At 39.4% G+C, this 18,998-nt stretch overlaps 3 protein-coding genes across 3 annotated transcripts; 2 read left to right on the plus strand and 1 right to left on the minus strand.

Moving 5' to 3' along the window:
• The first annotated feature begins 1,990 nt into the window (after positions 1 to 1,990).
• On the plus strand, positions 1,991 to 9,465 carry rnf121 (ring finger protein 121). The gene is made up of 9 exons (XM_004563870.5): positions 1,991 to 2,147; positions 3,592 to 3,629; positions 4,321 to 4,462; positions 4,780 to 4,934; positions 5,056 to 5,163; positions 6,441 to 6,561; positions 6,639 to 6,772; positions 7,509 to 7,610; positions 8,181 to 9,465. The coding sequence occupies exons 1-9, from the start codon at positions 2,070 to 2,072 to the stop codon at positions 8,299 to 8,301; spliced, it is 999 nt and encodes a 332-aa protein (XP_004563927.1). The 5' UTR covers positions 1,991 to 2,069; the 3' UTR covers positions 8,302 to 9,465.
• A 96-nt stretch (positions 9,466 to 9,561) lies between these two features.
• On the plus strand, positions 9,562 to 11,183 carry LOC101482265 (interleukin-1 receptor accessory protein). The gene is made up of 5 exons (XM_004563871.5): positions 9,562 to 9,681; positions 9,761 to 9,802; positions 9,885 to 9,947; positions 10,032 to 10,161; positions 10,258 to 11,183. The coding sequence occupies exons 1-5, from the start codon at positions 9,657 to 9,659 to the stop codon at positions 10,406 to 10,408; spliced, it is 411 nt and encodes a 136-aa protein (XP_004563928.1). The 5' UTR covers positions 9,562 to 9,656; the 3' UTR covers positions 10,409 to 11,183.
• Positions 11,184 to 12,599: 1,416 nt separating this feature from the next.
• Positions 12,600 to 18,790, minus strand: nlrc3l1 (NLR family, CARD domain containing 3-like 1). The gene is made up of 7 exons (XM_004563872.5): positions 18,707 to 18,790; positions 16,794 to 17,028; positions 15,680 to 15,778; positions 15,350 to 15,427; positions 15,156 to 15,261; positions 14,815 to 15,055; positions 12,600 to 14,687 (listed from the first exon to the last, which is right to left on the minus strand). Exons 2-7 carry the CDS (start codon positions 16,976 to 16,978, stop codon positions 13,087 to 13,089), a joined length of 2,310 nt encoding a protein of 769 aa, XP_004563929.2. The 5' UTR covers positions 16,979 to 17,028; positions 18,707 to 18,790; the 3' UTR covers positions 12,600 to 13,086.
• Positions 18,791 to 18,998: the final 208 nt, after the last annotated feature.

Consider the following 18,998-nt stretch of genomic DNA (forward strand, 5'->3'; position numbering starts at 1 on the left):
TCTCTTGCAGAGTCCTTTAGTGCTGCAGGCAGGCAACATGCTCAAATAGCGCACAACGTCAGTTTTTTTTTATTTCTATATGATTATTCTGCATTATTAAGCAATAAAAACAAGTTGTCTGATGTCCTCTAATCATTATGAAGCAATATGGTTATGTTCTTATTACAATTACATAATACAATTATATATTGTATTATGAAATGCAATGAAAGATTACGTTTTTGTACAGAGTATGGGTATCGGATCAGTATCGCCGATACCACCCTGAATTTTACTTGGTATCGGATCGGAAAGGAAATCAGTGGTATCGCACATCACTAGTATTGACACGATTTTAAATGAGTTTGTCAGAGGGACAGCTCAGGTTCAACTTTTTGGAGAGGCAAGGTTGAGGTGGTTTGCACATGTGCAGTGGACGGATGTTGAAGATGGACCTACCATTCAAGAGAAGAGAAAGACCACATAGAAGATTCATGAATGTAGTGAAGGAGTACGTGCAGAGAATTGTGTGTGACAGAGGAGTATTTGTATATATGCATCCATGCAGGGGGGCTGGAGCCAGCTGTCTCAGGGCGAGAAGCAGGGTACAACTATGGGCAATTTATAGTTTCCAATTAACCTATCCACCACTAACTGCATGTCTTTGGACTGTGCATATTTTTTATACATTTACTTGGGTAGCTTTGTTCTATTAATTTTGATTTCTATTTTTTAATTATCTTTTTTTTTAACAATTGTATTACATTTATTTTGTCATATCATATTTCAGTATTTAGTACCCGTTTTATTTCAGTAAGCTATATACTAGTCTACTAATTTAAGCAGGTCTGTTATATGTTGCGTTGAACGGAATTTTTAACTGCTGTAAAAACTTGTGGGATTATCTGTTCTTATCTTATAAGATAAGAGATAAGATAAGATAGAACTTTATTAATCCCTCGGGTGGGTTCCTCTGGGAAATTCGACTTCCAAAAAGCACAGCAACGACCGAAGTTACAGTTACAGAATTGTTATATACACACACACACACACACACACACACACACACACACACACACACACACATATATAAATACAGAGACAAATATAAATAAAATATACAAAGGGGATAAATAGAATAAATAGGAATAAAAAATAAAAATACAAGTGAATTGCACATTTCAAGTATTGAGTCTATTGCACTGTTGACTATTTACAAAAAGTATTGCACAAGGTATTGTACAGTGAGGTGAAGAGGCACTACAGCTTAGTTGTTCCCCCCTCCTTTGTCCTCCTGTTTCCCCTCCCTCTCCCCTCCAGAGAGGAGTTAAACAGTTTGATGGCGTGTGGGACAAATGAGTTTTTAAGTCTGTTAGTTCTTGTCTTGGGGAGAAGCAACCTGTCACTGAACAGACTCTTCTGATTGTTTATGGCCGTGTGCAGAGGACGCCCAGCATTGTTCATAATGTCCATCAGTTTCTTTAATGTCCTTTTCTCTGCCACTGTCACCAGAGTGTCCAGCTTCATGCCGACCACAGAGCTAGCCTTCCTGATCAGTTTCTCCAGCCTGGATGAGTCCCTCTTTGCTGTGCTGCTCCCCCAGCACACCACAGCATAGAAAAGTACTCCAGCAACCACCGACTGGTAAAACATCCTCAGGAGCTTCCTGCAGATGTTAAAAGACCTCAGCCTCCTGAGGAAGTACAGTCGGCTTTGGGCTTTTTTATACAGGTGCTCTGTGTTGCATGACCAGTCCAGTTTATTGTCCACCCACAGCCCGAGGTACTTGTACTTATTTCATCTTTGCTTATCTTATCTAATCTTCAGAGCAAATTGCTACACAATTATAGCGTTAAAATACAGGGCGCCGTCCAAAAAACACCGTGTAGATGTGGGGAAAATTTTTACGGTGACGACCTGAGACTTTCAAACATTAACTATGACTTCAAGAGGGAACAACAAAAGGCTAAGCTAAAAATTCTGAACATGTCCCGCCCTTTATTTTGAAGGAAGAAAAACATCCAAGACCGGATGTGCCCGGTTTTTCGCTAATGCTAATGTACCCGGAACGATAAAGCAGCACTCCGAAGATGGCCGGGGTGTTTGAGGTGGAGGTTGATGGTGTTGAGCACGATCATGGACTGGAGCATCACGATGAACCGAACCAGGTGAGAATAACGGACCGTTCTGAGGTATTGTGACAATAAAACGGATTTATGATGTGGTGTATTACTTGCTGCTAACCCAACTGCTACTCCTGGGCTTAGACTCCGGTAAGTAGCTAGCTGCTTGTTAACTGCTTGTTAGCCATATTTTACTGAGCAGAGGTGTGTGTATAAAATGCTCTGTTCTGTTCACTGGTCAAAGCGACAGTGCAAGCGTAAAAGGACTCTTTTTCCAACTGCCAAGCTAATTATTGTTAGTTACTTTCATGTGACTAAAGTAGCACCAAAGTTTACTTATTTTTATAAAAAAAATACTGTATTTCATACGAGATTTGTGCACTCGCGATTGTTTGATCTGAGCTGTGAGATATGTGACCGTCTGAATTAATAACCCTACAAATAAAGCTGATGTGGCTGTTGGGGTCAAAGGTCACCAAATGCATTAGCCGCGACAAGTCAGACAGAAGAAAAGACTACATCACTTCCTGTGGGATTTCAACATTCTGGTCAAACCTAATCGAGCTAGATGCTAAACTAAATAAGGTCACGGTGTAAACCGAGTCCGTGATAAAAGCTCTCAAAGTCTGAGATGTGAAGAGCAGGTGGTAGGAGGCAGAACATTTACTGTGATGCAAAAGTGGCATCACAACCTGAAATAAATCCCAAAGAGGTCTTTATATCCGTCACTGATGAGTTCACTCTATCTTTCAGTAGGAACTTTAATGTGGCACACTGACCTATTTTTGTATTACATCTTAGTATGTGCAGTGAAAAACAACACGTAGATGAGCTAATCTGTTAAGTGAGTAAAATGCAATGACGCTAATGATTGGCAGGTATACCTAAAATGTGTTGTTTTCATGGTAACAAGGTATAAAAGGTAACAACTGATTTTTTTTTTTTTTACAAGGAACATCGTACTATATGGATGTGAGCCCTTAAATGTGTATTTGTGTCTGTTATTCATATACCATATTTAGCAGATGATAAATAGAGGAGTCATCAACAGTTCTTTGTTTTGAATACAGGGATAGTAGCTTAACAAGCTCAACAACATGGGAGGGACTACCGGTTAATCATGCCAGTGTTCTTGTTGTTTAAATATAGATATTTCAGGATGCAATTGCCTTATATCTTGCTGCTCAACCAAACCTAAATGTTTCAGTCCCATTACAGTTTTTTTTTTAGTTTTTTTTTTTTTTTTTTTTTTTTTAGCTGCTCTGTAATTAGTATGCAGCGTAAGATCTTGGGGTTTGGAGCCAACTGTGTAAAAGGTGAAGCAAATGCTGCAGTTTGGTGGGATTGACTTGTTTTATAGGAGTTTTAAAACGATTCTGTGATCAGTGTGCACACTATCATATGTCCCAATTTAAAAAAAGAAGGATGTAATTTCATGCAAGCTTTTAGTTTGATAATTTGTTACTTATTTTTCTCTCTCTTTCTTTAGTATGATTTGTCCAAGCTTTCACCAGAAGAGAAGTGGAGGTTAGTGTCTTTGCCATGCATGTATACATTTTCCTAATATGATTCTGGATTCTTTGGCCATTATTATTATTATTATTATTATTATTATTATTATTATTATTATTATTATTATTACTATATTTTAAGGGATTGAAAAATCAGATATTGATTGCAAATATTTTTACCCATATCTCCAAAAGTTGATTCTGTTCATCTGGACGTAGCGTTTCGTGGGAGAAACGTTTCGTCACTCATCCGAGTGACTTCTTCTTTTATCCATACAATGTCTTATAGTTGTGTTGAAAAGAGAAGCAGCATAATGTAATAATGCTGCTTGACTCAGCATGACTATCTGGTTAGCCGTGATGCATACACTGCTACAGACAGTGCTGAGACTGTTGTACACAGTGCAGTCAGAGGTGTAATTTATCTTTTGAACAAACTATCAGGACACCATTTCTAAATTACTCATCCCTCTTTTTTTGGATATCTTTTGCACTCTTTAAAAAAAAAAAGATATTGGACATTATACTCTCATCCATCTGCTGACCCATATCAAGGGGTTGACTAATCTGTATAACAAAATGTTTTGTACTTGAAGATGTAGAGTTGATCTTGGAACAGCTTTTACGCATTAATTCAAGTTTTGTTTAAGGCATCGCAGTCTAATCAGGCTTGCCAGTTGCTGAATTAAGTTTGTGTTTTTCCACAGGATGGAGCATGCAAGAATGCATGCCAAACACAAAGGCCATGAGGCCATGCACGCAGAGATGGTGCTGATCCTCATTGTTACCCTGGTTGTCGCCCAACTAGTCCTCGTGCAGTGGAAACAGAGGCATCCAAAGTCATACAATGTAAGGCACAAAAGAAATACTGATAATTTGGCAATTGTTCAGTTTGAATTAACACAGTTTTGTGTGTGTGTGTGTGTGTGTGTGTGTGAGAGAGAGAATGGGAAGTGAAAGTGTACAGTAAATGCTGTGGTTTTTATGGTTTCTTAGTTGTCATACATAATTCCAGTTAAACCTGTTTTCTCAAAGAGAGATCCTGTAATTTCTTATTTTCTTCCACATCATCAAAAATTTGAAGTTATATGTTTTTGTGTTTGCACTGTCTGATGGTAGTCAGGACTGCATGAATATTCTAACGCACACACTTTGCTGTCTTGTAGTTGGTGACTTTGTTCCAGATGTGGGTAGTTCCTCTCTACTTTACTACCAAACTTCACTGGTGGAGGTTCCTGACCACGTGGTTTATCTTCTCTGTAATCACAGCGTACATTTCCTTCCGTGCTACCCGTAAGCCACTGGCCTGCACCACACCGAGGTAAAGCCATTGTTTACACTCACACGTTCCTGTAAATATACCCATTCCTCTCTCTGTGTGGGAACAGAATTGTCAGGAAAATTTCCTGATATATTCTGATTCAACTTTTTTGTTTGTGTAGGTTGGTGTACAAGTGGTTCCTCCTCCTGTATAAAATCAGCTATGCCACGGGAATAGTTGGCTACACTGTCGTCATGTTTACACTTTTTGGTATTAACCTAATATTCAGGTATGTATTGCACATTAGTTCAATTTTTTAAAAATGTCAGTGAATGTCAATCTACTGCAATTAAAACCCTTCAACTGGGAGACTATAGAAATATTTTTTCAGTGAAACACATTCTGAGGTTCTGTGATAGGTTGGATGCATCCTCTAGCACTTGGCTGCCACTAGATGGCGCTGTTTTCCATATTACGAGTTCTTTCCTCCTTCGTACTTGTCCATCTATGTGATTTGGTTTTTTGCTAATTTATGAAGTAAAGTACTTGATGTTGCACACACTGCGATTAAATTTTTTTTCCAGCGTAACTGAGAGCTGAGAGTATTACAAGGAGAAGCTTTAGTGAAAAGTATCTGTTTACTTGACTGACTACTTTGATGATGATTTTACCATTCAAAATCTCTCTTTCATTAAACCTGCCTTTTTTAACAGGCCTCACGTGTGCAGTGGGGGAAATAATTATTTGAGCCCTTCCTGAGTTTGTTCATTTTTTTGTAATTGAGACTGAATGAGCACCAAAAACCATTAAAACACACATTACAAAAGTTATACATTGATTTGTCCTTGAGTGCAATAAGTATTTGGTCCTGTACCACGCAGGCAGAATTCTGGCTCCCACAGATTGACACTGTGCCCATGTTCCACACAGATTAGTCAATCAATTACAGACACTGACTTACTATCTGGAGGCTTCACCTTCATGCTTTGCATGAGGATCAAATACTCATTTCACTCAGTGACAGACTCAGTGGCTGAGGCCAGTTTACTTTTAAGGTAGTGCATTTTTGTTTTTGGTTTATACTCTGTCCTCTCCATTAAAATAAAAATACTACCATAAGAATTAGTGACTGTTCATTTCTTTGTGAGCAACTTAAACCGGGGATCAAATAATTATTCCCGACACTTTATGTATAAAAAGGTGAATTACAACTGTCAGTTGATTCGTTTTATAGTACAGTGCTTTCATAAAATGTAATTTTCAGTTTGAAAATGTCATATGCTCTGTTTCACTGTTATCACTGTTTATGGTTTGATGTTCTGGGATCATCATAAAAGGATAGATTTCTAACAATTTTTAATTTTAGCTTGGTGAAATATAGTGATTTATTTATTTATTTTTAAACAGAGGGGAAAAAAGCCACAGTAAAACAGAAAATTGAAATTTTATAGTCTAGTCTTTCATGCAAAATGTAAAGCATTTGCCCGTCTTATGGAGCAAACTGAACTTCAGGTTGAATAACAACATTATCAGTCAGATGATTTCAGTACTGTGTTCTCTGTCCAGGATAAGTCCAGAGGATGCCATGGACTTTGGTGTTTCACTTCTCTTCTATGGACTGTACTACGGGGTCCTGGGAAGGGACTTTGCAGAGATGTGTGCGGACTTCATGGCTTCAACCATTGGGGTAAATGCGCAAATTTAAAACTGTATATTTTCTCCTGGCTGTAACCTAAAATTTAATGTAGCTTTTCCCTCCCGCAGTATTACAGTGCATCTGGCATGCCAACCAAACACCTCTCAGACAACATCTGTGCTGTGTGCGGTCAGCCCATCCTTGTCGATGTCAGTGAGGAAGGGATCATTGAGAACACATATCGATTATCTTGCAACCATGTGTATCCTTCCTGTGACATTTACTGACACATTTTCGTGCCTTTTAATGGTTACCGCTGAAAGAGAAGTTCAGGTGCGTGATGGAGAATTCTGTTGGTATAAAAGGTATGTCGTGGGTTGGCATGGAACTACACTGTGTACTCAAATTAACAGCTTAAAGAGGAATTGCCAGGGTTTACCTGACCTTTATGCCAGACTGTTGATGTCTCTGTTACTTCCCCAAGGATCTGTTGTGTGTTGTAAATGATACACAGTGCCATTTCACGATTTTTGTTTTGTTTGTTTGTTTTGGATCAAGTTTGACACGTTCCTTGATGTATTCTTTATAGGAAATCAACTTTCTATTTAAAATGCTGTTTAAAATTTACCTCTATCTTATTTCCTTACAAAAAGATGTGATCAAAAATGCATTATCCACACCTGAAGATTATTCTTTTATTACACATAAAAGCAACACCAGGTTTAGATAAAAAAACAAAAAACAACACATATTTGCAAAGTGAAATGTAATTATTAATTAATAGTGCAGTACAAGTGTCTCGCCCTACAGTGCAGTGCTATCTGTAGTTAAACTAGCGCAGGAAATTATCCTTTGTCCTTAAATTGTACTATTGTTTTGTATAAATAATTTAGTATCAGATGAATGTTGTCCTTTTGACTGGTATTAGAGCATTAATGTTGGATGAATGTTCAAAGATCTCCGAGTATTAAGTATTTGAGCCTTAACTCCAAATCCAGGTTCCATGAATTCTGCATAAGAGGATGGTGTATCGTCGGGAAGAAGCAGATGTGTCCGTACTGCAAAGAGAAGGTGGATCTGAAGAGGATGTTCAGTAACCCGTATCCTTTTTATTCTGGGATTTTGTCTGCATTAGTTACATTTTTTTTTTTTTAAAACTAAATATTGAATGATTCCTGAATTAGTTGTAATTTCAAAGATTCTAATGAAATAATAACTTTCTGCATAAAAATGCTGACAAAAACAGACCCTGTGAAGATTTTGAATTTACTTTTAAGTCCAAAACTAAGTATGACAGATGAGATCTGACAAAGCACTGAAACCTAATTACGCCAAGTCACAGCGCGCGCGCGCGCGTGCGTGTGCGTGCGTGCGTGTGCGTGCGTGTGCGTGTGTGTGTGTTTTCCAGACTGCTAAGTACAGGCTATTTCAAACAAACAAAAGCAAAGCATAAATTGTATACGAGGTTCCTGTTCCTTTTTGTGGGTTGGAAAAACACTTTATATAACTGACAAATACATGTTATATATAATTAATGATTTCTCAGGAGCTAATGAAGATTTCTGCTTCCTTGCGTTATCACTGTGGTTACATGTTGACCTCTTGTTCTCCATTTATTTATCATTTCTGATTGTTGTCAAGGGTTATTTCCTTAACCATTTCTATTCTAGCTGGGAAAGACCGCACGTCATGTACGGACAACTTTTAGACTGGCTTCGGTACTTGGTGGCCTGGCAACCTGTTATTATTGGATTTGTGCAAGGTATCAACTACGTCCTGGGTCTGGAGTAGCCGGCAAAAACCGGCAGAAACGGACACGCATACCATGTGGAGAAGATTATGCACTGGCTCAAAAAGACTGAGGGCCTAACATTGAACTAAAACACCAATTTAAAAAAAAAAAAAAAGTGTCTATACTTTTTGTACATATTTATAGGCACATATCTGTATTTGCAGTTTATTTGAATTTTCTTAGTAACCTAAAATTGGATGTGTGTCTCATTTTCCCAGGATTTGATTGGTCTGTATCTCATGGCCTAGTAAAGCGGTTTTTGAAATCATTAGAGGGTTTTTTTTTTTTTTTACTAATTTATGTCTTAAGTGTTAAAAGGTTAAAGGATCATACTGGAATGTGTCATCCTTGTGTCTGATGGTTATCAAACATGAGTAATAAGTATTTCCTCTGGACTCCTAAATATATGAACACTATATCCACAGACATTAGTTTCGCATCTGCTTTAGTTGCAATTCCTGCTTCACATCGGTCACGTATTTTGACCACAAGTGGCACCAGTTTCATAAGGGCCTGTCATATGCCTCGTGGAGCCAAGTTGTAATCATATGTCAGAAAGTACTACTCATATTGGTAAGAACGGTACCTCCTACATTTACGATGGAAATTCTAGTGTTACTGGAATCCATGATGTCCTCTTTTAGGGAAACACCAATCTTTAGCCAAGTAGTAACAGAGTCATTTTGGTTTGACCTTTATCCAGTGTCTCAGCATATGTGAGTGCTAAGTTAAATTCCCTTGCATTGTCTTGGTGTAGCAGAGATGATGATAAGGGAGGCAAATTTAAGTCAAAACTGTGTGTGGAGAGAAATAAACAATTCAAAGTTATAATGTAACTGAACTAAAATCCATCAAAAGTATTCAAATTAAATTTAAGATGAAAAATATCCCAGAATGATCCTTTAACCGGTGAGCATGCAGATGGGGACGGTCTTATTTTCACGTGGTATGTGCATTAACTTCCATCCTGAAATCTCTGGAAGAGAATGGTTGGTAATCTTTTTGTGGGTACCTGTCAGACTAAATGCATAAAGCAGTTGTTTTAGGGCCCATTTGTGCACCTCACCACCAGCTTAAATGATAAAAGGACTGGGTGTAACCAGACCAAAATATGATCATTTTGTTTTGATCCAGACCGATTAATAAATGTCACTTCGATCATGTGTGTTTTGTCCATATGTCTGCGAGGTAGCATTCACAACCCTCCATAATGTCACAAAGAATTAGTCAGCACATCTCATTTGTACTGTGTGGGTGAAAAGGGAAGTTGAGTTAAGTGCGTGTGTGTGCCCGCATACATATATATACAGTAATCTGAAACACTGGTCAGCAGCAAAAGACTCGAGGAATCGATATGAAGCTCTCATCTGCTGTGAAAGGTAAGGACTTATTATGATACCAAACAGTTTGTTTTTCTTTGCATTATATTCGCTGGTGAACGCTTTGTCTCTCTAACAGTTCTGGGATCTCTGTGTCTGCTGCTCGTAGATGGATTTCCAGGTACAAAATAGTTATGTAATAGAAAAAAGTTTTTTTTTTTTTTTTTGTGTAGTAAGATTTTTAACCTTAGAATGTTTTGCAGTTTCTGAAGATGAATCTCCAGAGATAATTGGACCAGGGTTTGTCCAAATAAAAACTCATCCAGGTAACGCATCAAGCCTCTTTTGATGGGACAGGCTGTGTAGTTGTGAAACCTTTCTTCGATGTATGGATGTGTTCTGCCTCCTAGGTGCACCGCTGGTGCTTCACTGTGATGCGTTTGTAAACTGTGAGGACGATATGACTCTAATCTACTGGCTTGTCAATGACACCTTCCCCGAAGACGCCCCCAGCAGCGACAGGATAAGAGAATCTAATGAGTGAGTATCTTTGTTACAATTACAGTGGAAGTGTACATTAAATTAAAACAATTAAAACAGTCTGTAGCTGGGCTGTAATGGCTGTGTTTTCATTAGATCCACTCTAGAGGAGGGTGCAATCCTTCAGAGGAGTTTGCTGTTGAAGAACATCACATCCGAGGACCTCAAATCCACCTTCACGTGCGTTGTGACAAATGCTGTGGGAGTGGCCCAAAAACACATTAAATTAATATCAACACGTGAATGACTGAAGATAGTAAATGACAACTGTGTAAAAGATCTTGATTTTCTGTCCTCTGCCTTGTGATATAAGTCATGTCTGTCAAGAGTCAACATTGCATGTCAGCATTTTCATGTAATACTTTTGTTTGGCAACTTGTGGATGAACTCTGCTGAAGAGCTGGATGGTTCAAAACCTAAACTCCAGTTACGCTCAAAGGTAAAGCAAGTAGCTGCTGAATGCTCTCCTTTGCTCTCCTTTATATCAATCTGACAAACATACAGAGGCGCCATCTGATGTAGCAGTGTTGTGGTCCAGTTGTAACTACACTTACCCACCTTACAGTCATTTAGACGACTGTACCACACAGTGAATGTGTTGAATGTTGTGTCAGCAAACTGTTTTCTATGCCTGTGTACGGTTCCTGTACTTGCTGAAAAAATATATAGTGAAAATTAAATTTAGATACTTTTAAATTAATAACCATGTTTTCCTTGAGAGTTACTGTTATTCACACTTAGATGTTTGAAATAAGCCAACTGCTCACTATTCCTAATATCTGAGTAAGCATTTCCACCATCTGTGCAGCAGAGGTCAGCAAAGCAGCTTTCTTCCTCAACCTTGTTTTGTTGGGGACTAGATTTAGTTTTGTAGACGCAGTCAACATGCCAATGTCTAAGTTGTGTTTAATCTTTTTTAGATTTATGCTTGAAAGCAGATGTAATTTCTATTGATAAATAGCAGCTCATTTAATTTGATTTGAAGGAAAAAAAAAAAACAATAAAAAAAGAGTTTTACTTAACATTGATTTTGTTCTTGAGTTAAAACTAGTTATCAAATATCACCGGGTCTTTATATTGATATCTGAAGCAGATTCATGAGAAATGTGATTAAAGCTACAGGAGTCCATATTCTTTTTAGTTATGTAGTTTAAGCTATAGAAGAACTCCTTAATGACATGTCGAAAGACACACGTCGTGGTTGTGGAAAAGATGTTAGTGTGTTTGAGAAGGGTCAAGTCATTGGCAAACATCTAAGGAGATTGCAGAAATTGCTAAAACTGGGTTAAGAACTGTCCAATGTGTTATTAAAAAGTGGAAGTATATTGGGGGCCCATCGTCTTCGAGGAAGAAATGTGGCCAGAAAACCCCCTGAATGATCGTGATCAGCGCTCACTTAGACATTTGGTGAAATCACATCAAAGAAAAACTACAGTAGAACTCAGGGCTATGTTTAATAGTGAAAGTAAGAGCATTTACACACGCACAATGCGAAGGGAACTTAAGAGATTGAGTCTGAACAGCTCTGTAGCCATAAGAAAACCACTAATCAGTAAGGCAAACCGGAAAAAAAGGCTTCAATTTTCAAGGGAGCATAAAGATTGGACTCTGGAACAATGGAAGAAGGTCATGTGGTCCGAGTCCAGATTTAGCCTGTTCCAGAGTGATGAGCGCATCAGGGTAAGAAGAAAAGCAGATGAAGTGATGCACCCATAATACCTAGTGTCTACTGTACAAGCCTGTGAGGGCAGTACTATGATCTGCGGTTGCTGCAGTTGGTCAGATCTAGGTTCAGCAACAGTATGTGCTCCAAGAATGAGGTGAGCTGACTATACTGAATGACCAGGTTATTCCATCAATGGATTTTTCCTTCCCTGATGGCCCGGGCATATTCCAAGATGACAATGCCAGGATTCATCGGGCTTAAATGGTGAAAGAGTGGTTCTGGGAGGATGACACATTTTCACACACGGATTGGCCACCAGAGTCCAGACCATAACCCCATTGAGAATCTTTGGGATGTGCTGGAGAATGGTCAGACTCTAACATCGTTAACGCACGGTGAAAAATTAATGCAACACTGGATGGAAATAAATCCACCGCAGAAGCTTATTGACACAATGCCACAGTGAATGCGTGCTGTAATCAAAGCTAAAGGCGGTCCAGTGAAATATTAGAGTCTGTGATCTTTGTTTTTCTAGCCAGGCAGTGTATCTTTTGCTCTTTGGCTGTTCATCTCCCCTTCTTGTCTGCTTTTTGCCTCTTTCCTTCTTTCAGAACACTTTTCTTTTTTTTCTCCTTGATCATACTTCACATTACGGTTATATGTTCACGTTTGTCTAAAAACAAAAAAAAATGTAATCACAATAAAAGCGTAACGACTGCATGAATAACTAAATAATGCAAGAGGTCAACAAGCAGTTAGAATGAACTCAGAGTAAAAGCATTAGTCAGACACTTTTATTATAATATTGATCCTTATTTTTTAAGCAGATTTTAGAAGGTAGATTATTTTTATAGACTAACACATTTCAGGCACAGCAACAGCAGCAACACAACCCCACACTTGACAAAAGAATTTACACATTATCAAGAATCTTTGATCCTAGATGCACTATGTAAAATAAAACAAAAACACAAAAACCCCAAACTTCCAATATAAGGCACCTTAATCTCACACCTTTTCTAAAACAAACATCACTTTAAAATCTTCGCTTTACACATCCTTGTTATGTCTGACGATTTTAAAAGTCTAAAAATAAGCATTTGTACCCTTAGTTTAGCTCCCTTAAACTCGATAGTGTTTACGTTGGCTGAACACTGATCACGTTGTCATAATGTAGAGAGACTGCAGCTCACTGTGCAGCCAGCTTTTTGAATTCATTGAAGACTTGGACATGAATAATTCTACGCAGTCATCAGCATTTAACAGTCAGTTAAACTGGACACTGAGCCCAGTGATTGTGACCCGAGCTCCTTCAGGCAGCAGTGCAAGTTTCTATTCCTCTCAGGATTCTGACTGTCTTTCATTCTCTTCCTGATGAGAGCAGCAGCATCTCCAGTGGCAGTTGGCCACTTTAAGGGAGAGGTGAAGAAGGGCTGCAGAAGTTCCTGGTTGGTTTTAAGTGTCATTCCAAACAGGAAACGCAGAAAAATGTCCAATCTGCCGTCCTCGCACTGCAGACTCCTGTCCACAGCGTTCTTGTACATCTCCGAGGGTGTGGGCCCCCTGAACATCCCCTTAACTTTATTTTTCGGTTTCTCCTCGAAAACGTTCTTCCCGAGATTTGCGAAGGTGAGCATTGCATAAAGAGCAGCCAGGTACTCCTGCATGGTGGGGTGGATAAAGCTCAAGACATTCTCGTTGACCAGCACGTATGGCTTTGTGACATACTGCGTGCACAGGCCTGTGTAGGGCACTGCCTCCGGATCGTTGATGCCATTTTCTTTCCAGTTAGTCTGTGTTATCTTGTACTGGCCGCGTTCCAGCATCGAGAAGGCCAGCTTTCCAAGTTTAATAAGAAAGTCTCTCTCTTTATCGACGCTGTTTTCTGGAGCTCTCCATTTGCGATTCTGACGCAGGAGTGCAAACAGCAGCTTTGTGTACATGTAGGTGATGCTGTTTGGCAGCTCTGCGTGTGTGCCCTTTTCTTTAAATACGTGCTGGCACTCATCGGCCACTATAGAGCAGAACAAGGGCAGGTGGCACATGATACGGAGGGTTTTGGTAGAATTGATATAATCAATAACTCGAGCTGCTTGGTTTGAGTCCTTAAACCTCTTCTGAAAGTACTCGTCCCGTTGAGTGTCACGGAAACCAAGTACTTCTATCTCATTGTAGTGCATATCCCATGGGACGCAGGCGTGTACATATGGCCGAGTAGTAACCAAGAACAGGCCGCGGTAAAGCAGCCTCGCTCTCATGAGGTTGACCACGATGACCTTCAGATTTCTGGTATCTGTGGGGTCAGTCATAAGCTCTGTGTTTTCAAAGTCAATCTTCCAGTGGTACTCATCCAGTCCGTCTAAGACAAACATCATTTGGCATTCGTCGCACCTGTAATCCCCATCTCTCAGTTTTTCTGTTGCCGGGTAGAGTTTTTTAACTAAGCCTACCAAGGAAAGTTTTTCGCCCTCAAACTGTTTGAGTTCTCTGAATGGCAAAGGAAACAAGAAAGTCACGTGCTCGTGTGCTCGTTCTTCAATCCAATCGAGGACTAACCTTCTGACTGCCATAGACTTCCCTGATCCTGCCACTCCAGTGAGCAATATAAACCTTGAACTTGAGGTCTCCAGATAGTTAGGAGTTAAAATATCTGCAGTAGAAATCTCCTTGGGTGCTTCCTGGTTGCTGTCCAGCTTTCCTATTTTCATGACCTCGTGTTCGATATTGGGGCCATTATCACACGTGGAAACAATTTTGAGAGTAGTATGAACATCGTCAAAGGGCCTCTTCTCACCACCATAATCCTCACATTCACCGTATTTCTGCTTCAGACACTCGGCTAATTCGTAGCGTACTTCATCTGAAAAAAATAAAGAAAATAAAATGTGCATACATGAAGAAGTTTGTGCAGATGTGTCATCATTGCTTTCATTAAGGTTAAATTAGCAGCCAAAACAAGACATTAAGGCATACTCAAGGGCACTTACTTCTAAGGCACAAAGTATCGACATATTCAACCAGCTTCTTTTTCCCCATCTCAGCCAGTACGGTTTTGGTGATCTGGAATGAATTTTCAAGGCTGTAACACTCGAGTAAGCGGTCGACCAGGTCCACTAGGTCCGTGTTTTGTGGAGGAGTGTTGAACGACTGCGGGTAATACTTCCAAAGCTTCCTTTGGAATCCCATAAGTTCAAACTCTGACAGCTTTCCAAGGGTTTTTGAGATAGCCTAAACCCAAAACAGCAGTCAAATATAACTATGTCTATATAGTGCTTGTTTTTATCTTTAACAAAAAATGGACAAAGGCAAAAAAAAAACAGTGACTGACCTTAAAAGTGAAAGGAATTGTTAGAGATGGATGCCTTTTCTCACTTATGTTTTCGATTAACTTGTTTGTGTCAGAAGATTCAGGGACATCCTCTTTGCTCCTGGCCCTAGTGACGTCACAGTGAAAATGTGGCAAAATATTTTAGTGACAATACTGGAAAAAGCCACACACAGTAACATGTGCAAGTTTCTTACTTGCGAATCTTCTTTTCACAGTCGTCACTGTCAACGGAGTAACAGCTGGAGTACGAATCTGCTCTCTGTCGGCGGACACTAAAAACAGGGAGACAAAGCTGTGTTTAAATGAAGTGTTTCACTCTCTTTCCAGGAATTAATTTAACAGAGACAGATTTGGTCCCCTCTGAATATTCTTAATGAAAAGCTTGTGTATTTTTTGGATAGGTTGCTTGGACTATTAATCCATCTTCTTTAACTGGAAAGTACTTTGGTTCAACTTAGTGTTTTTGTTTTTTTCCCCCTTAAAAAAATTGCTTTCTGATTAAAACTGACATGACTTGTTTGCACCTTGTGGAAGATGTGTCGTCTTCTCCCATTTTGTCTGACTCTTCGCTTGTCATTGTGCTGTAGCTCTGAGCTGGAGACAAGGCCTGGTCCACGTAATACCTAAAAAAGAAGGAATGGTAGAATGACAGTTCTTTTAGTTACTTAGTGACCACACGGCAAGTAAATTTCCAGACATCATGCAAAATAGCCCAGTCTGTGATTTTTCTCACGTATCTAGAAAAGTCTAAGTTATTCAAACTGAGGATATTGAGCAATTATGATGCATGATGGAAGGGCATTCCTTCACTGGAGTGACTCTACTAAGACTCAGCATATGTGATGTAGCAAAAAGACAGCCAAAGTTGCAGACTGAAAATCCCACCTGCGCACAAAAACAGCCAAGCAATGACGCAATCAAGAACAACTGGAGTTTCCAATATTTCCAGTTTAACTTCACTGTCTGCAAATATTTTTCAACATATGTCAGAAAACTGTAGTTTATTGAGCAGGTGCTGATGCATAAAGTAGAAATAAACTGTGCTCTATTTGTCCCCGAAATTCTAGTTCAGCAGACTTCAACTATGAGGGGAAAATCCCCTGTCAGCAGAATCACAACCACTTAGTAGTGTGACCGGTCAATAACCCAGTGAAATTCTCACTATTAATGATGCGTTCAATTTTCCTGTCTTTAGCCTGTGCTGATAACTAATTGATTAACAGTTTCATGTAACTAGTCTGGTTTTTAATCATTTCTGAATGTAATTGAGTATTTATGCACTGGTAGTAAACCAAAAGTTCAAAGACATAGTTTGACATCTTCAACTTAAATATGCGTAGAAAAGAAAACAAAGATGGATGCATAAATTACGTATGTACATGTGTAACATGTAACGTTGTACATGTAACAACCCAAAAAAAAAACCAAGCTGAAGACATCAAGACCGGAAATCCCACTGCAAACTGAGTGATGCTTATTTTTATGTAATGTAACCTAAGAAATTACAGACAGTCACAGCGTAGGTCGGCATAAATTTTACTCACTTAACAATACTTAAAAAGCATTTTCACTACAAAAACACAGTGTTAGAGTGAGAGAAGCACAGGAAGGGGTTGCAAGTCAAACATTTCTCCATACCAGTGGGTTGTGTCCATTGGACTGGGTCCCAGGTCAAGCGAAGGTCTTCTCGGAGGAATGTAGTAGAGGTCCTCATCTTCATCTTCTACCTCCTCCTCAAGCCCACTTTCCGGTCTTCCAGAAGCTGCTTCCCCAATGGAAGAGCCTTCTGATTGCGTGCCCATCGCTTCGTCTACGTCGCTCATGATGTCATGGAGAGGGTCAGTGAGCAGCACTGATAAGAAGAAGAAAAATCCTGGGGAAATAAAGGAGACGGATATTAAGCTTTCTACTCGTGCTTATTCAACACGTTTCTGCTGTTAAAGATGTCTTTAGTAATCTTTTGACATTGCCTTGCCAAAAGAAAATCATACAACTTTCCTTTAGAGGTCTTGAGAAAGTAACTAATAAGCATAAAAGACTGTGGTTTCAAATATTCTGACATTGGCTCCTACATTGGTTTGAATAGCGGTGCAGGGGTTAGCACAGCAAGAAGGTTGTTGGTTAGCCAGCTGGTGGAGTGTGCATGTTCTCCCTACACCTGCTACTGCTCCCTCCCACAGTCTAAAGACATGCATGTTAGGATGACTGATGACCTGTCTAGAGTGCATCCCATTTTGTGCCTATGATTGCTGGAATAGGCTCCTGGACACGATCTGATATTGTTGTGTTGGTGTTGTTCCCGAACCGTCATAACACTTGTGGTCCAGGATCAGAATTGCAACTGACCAATCACATTGTCTGAGCATTCATTTAGCATTTCTTTCCTTCTCCCTCACATTGCAAAGGTATGACAACAACAGCATGGCTGGTCAATTGCAATGTTGATCCTGGACCGACATTATTATGGTGATGCAGAAACAACACCAACACAGGGATATCAGATACACTGACTCCAGGCACACTGTGGCCCCCGAATAATGAGAAGAAAATGGATGGACAGCTCCCAATTATTTTGTAATTATGGCTTCTTTTATGTGTAAACCTAAACTCTCTCACTAGACGCCACCCACCCTCATTCCCATGAAAAATAAGTAACATAAGTCCTAAGTAGGAATGTAGAAACAAATAACGGTGCACTTGTTACTTTTTAGATTACTGCAATTCGAGGTGCAGCAAGGGTGCTATTAGTATCAAAGTGATCACGTTTCCCACAGCATTACCAATTGCTAGCATTTGTAAGTCTCATATCACATTAGCACTTTGCCTTAATTACACTTCCTTGAGTTTTGAAAAGTAGACTGGGAGGTGGAGCCTGGAGCTATCAGCACAGTTTTGTTACCAGTGTCTATTAATATGCTGTGTCTTTGCTCTTTGTCCCCTCCCTCTCTCTTCTTCTGTGCACTCCTGCAGGCAACTCTGGTTTATTGTTATACATGTATTCCTACTATCTGTCAAGCTGATCACCGCCCACGCCGAGCCTGGTCATGCCGCAGGTTTCTTCCTGCTTAAAGCAAAGCTTGTTTCGCTACTGTATCCATGTGCTGGCTAACAGGAATTTGTTGGCCTTTCTTACTCTAACTGTTTGAGGTCTACATTCATAAAGCAGAGTAGAAACTGGTTTAATTTGACATTTTTGGGAACACTTCCGCTTTGCGTTTTCCTTTTCTTCATGTTATGAATGGGAGCTCGTGGCACCTGTCTGACCTACAGCAGCCTCTACATACCATGATAAGATTATGCCCGCGACTTTTCATAATGTCTTTCTGAATGATTTAATGCTAGCCGTGTTGATTTTGAACTTAGAGATTTACATAAGCTAACTCGATGAAGCGCAATAAGAAGACTCCAACAAGCAGCGAGGAACACGACGTTTACACAAAACGATGACAAATGCTTTCACGACACTCAATCATCTCACGCAATTTCACTGTTTATAAAATAAATACATTATTACTACATTAAAAGCATGCAATGAACAGTGAATAGCTTACCCTTCTCCGTGACTGGAAGTTTCTTCTTCTTCTTCGTCTTAAGTTTCTTCTTCTTATTATGGCTATACTACACCTCACTAGGCCTACACTACCACCTACAGGATAAAATGTGAAAATCAAGAGAAAAAAGACGAGTAGTGGAGGTGTGGTACAGTACACAGAGGTCTTGATGCATTCTCAATCATCCAGGAAAGTAAATCTCCAAAAAGTTGATTCTGTTCATCTGGACATAGATAGATAGATAGATAGATAGATAGATAGATAGATAGATAGATAGATAGATAGATAGATA

This window comes from Maylandia zebra, linkage group LG10 (assembly GCF_041146795.1).
Source record: "Maylandia zebra isolate NMK-2024a linkage group LG10, Mzebra_GT3a, whole genome shotgun sequence".
Classification (NCBI taxonomy): Eukaryota; Metazoa; Chordata; class Actinopteri; order Cichliformes; family Cichlidae; genus Maylandia; species Maylandia zebra.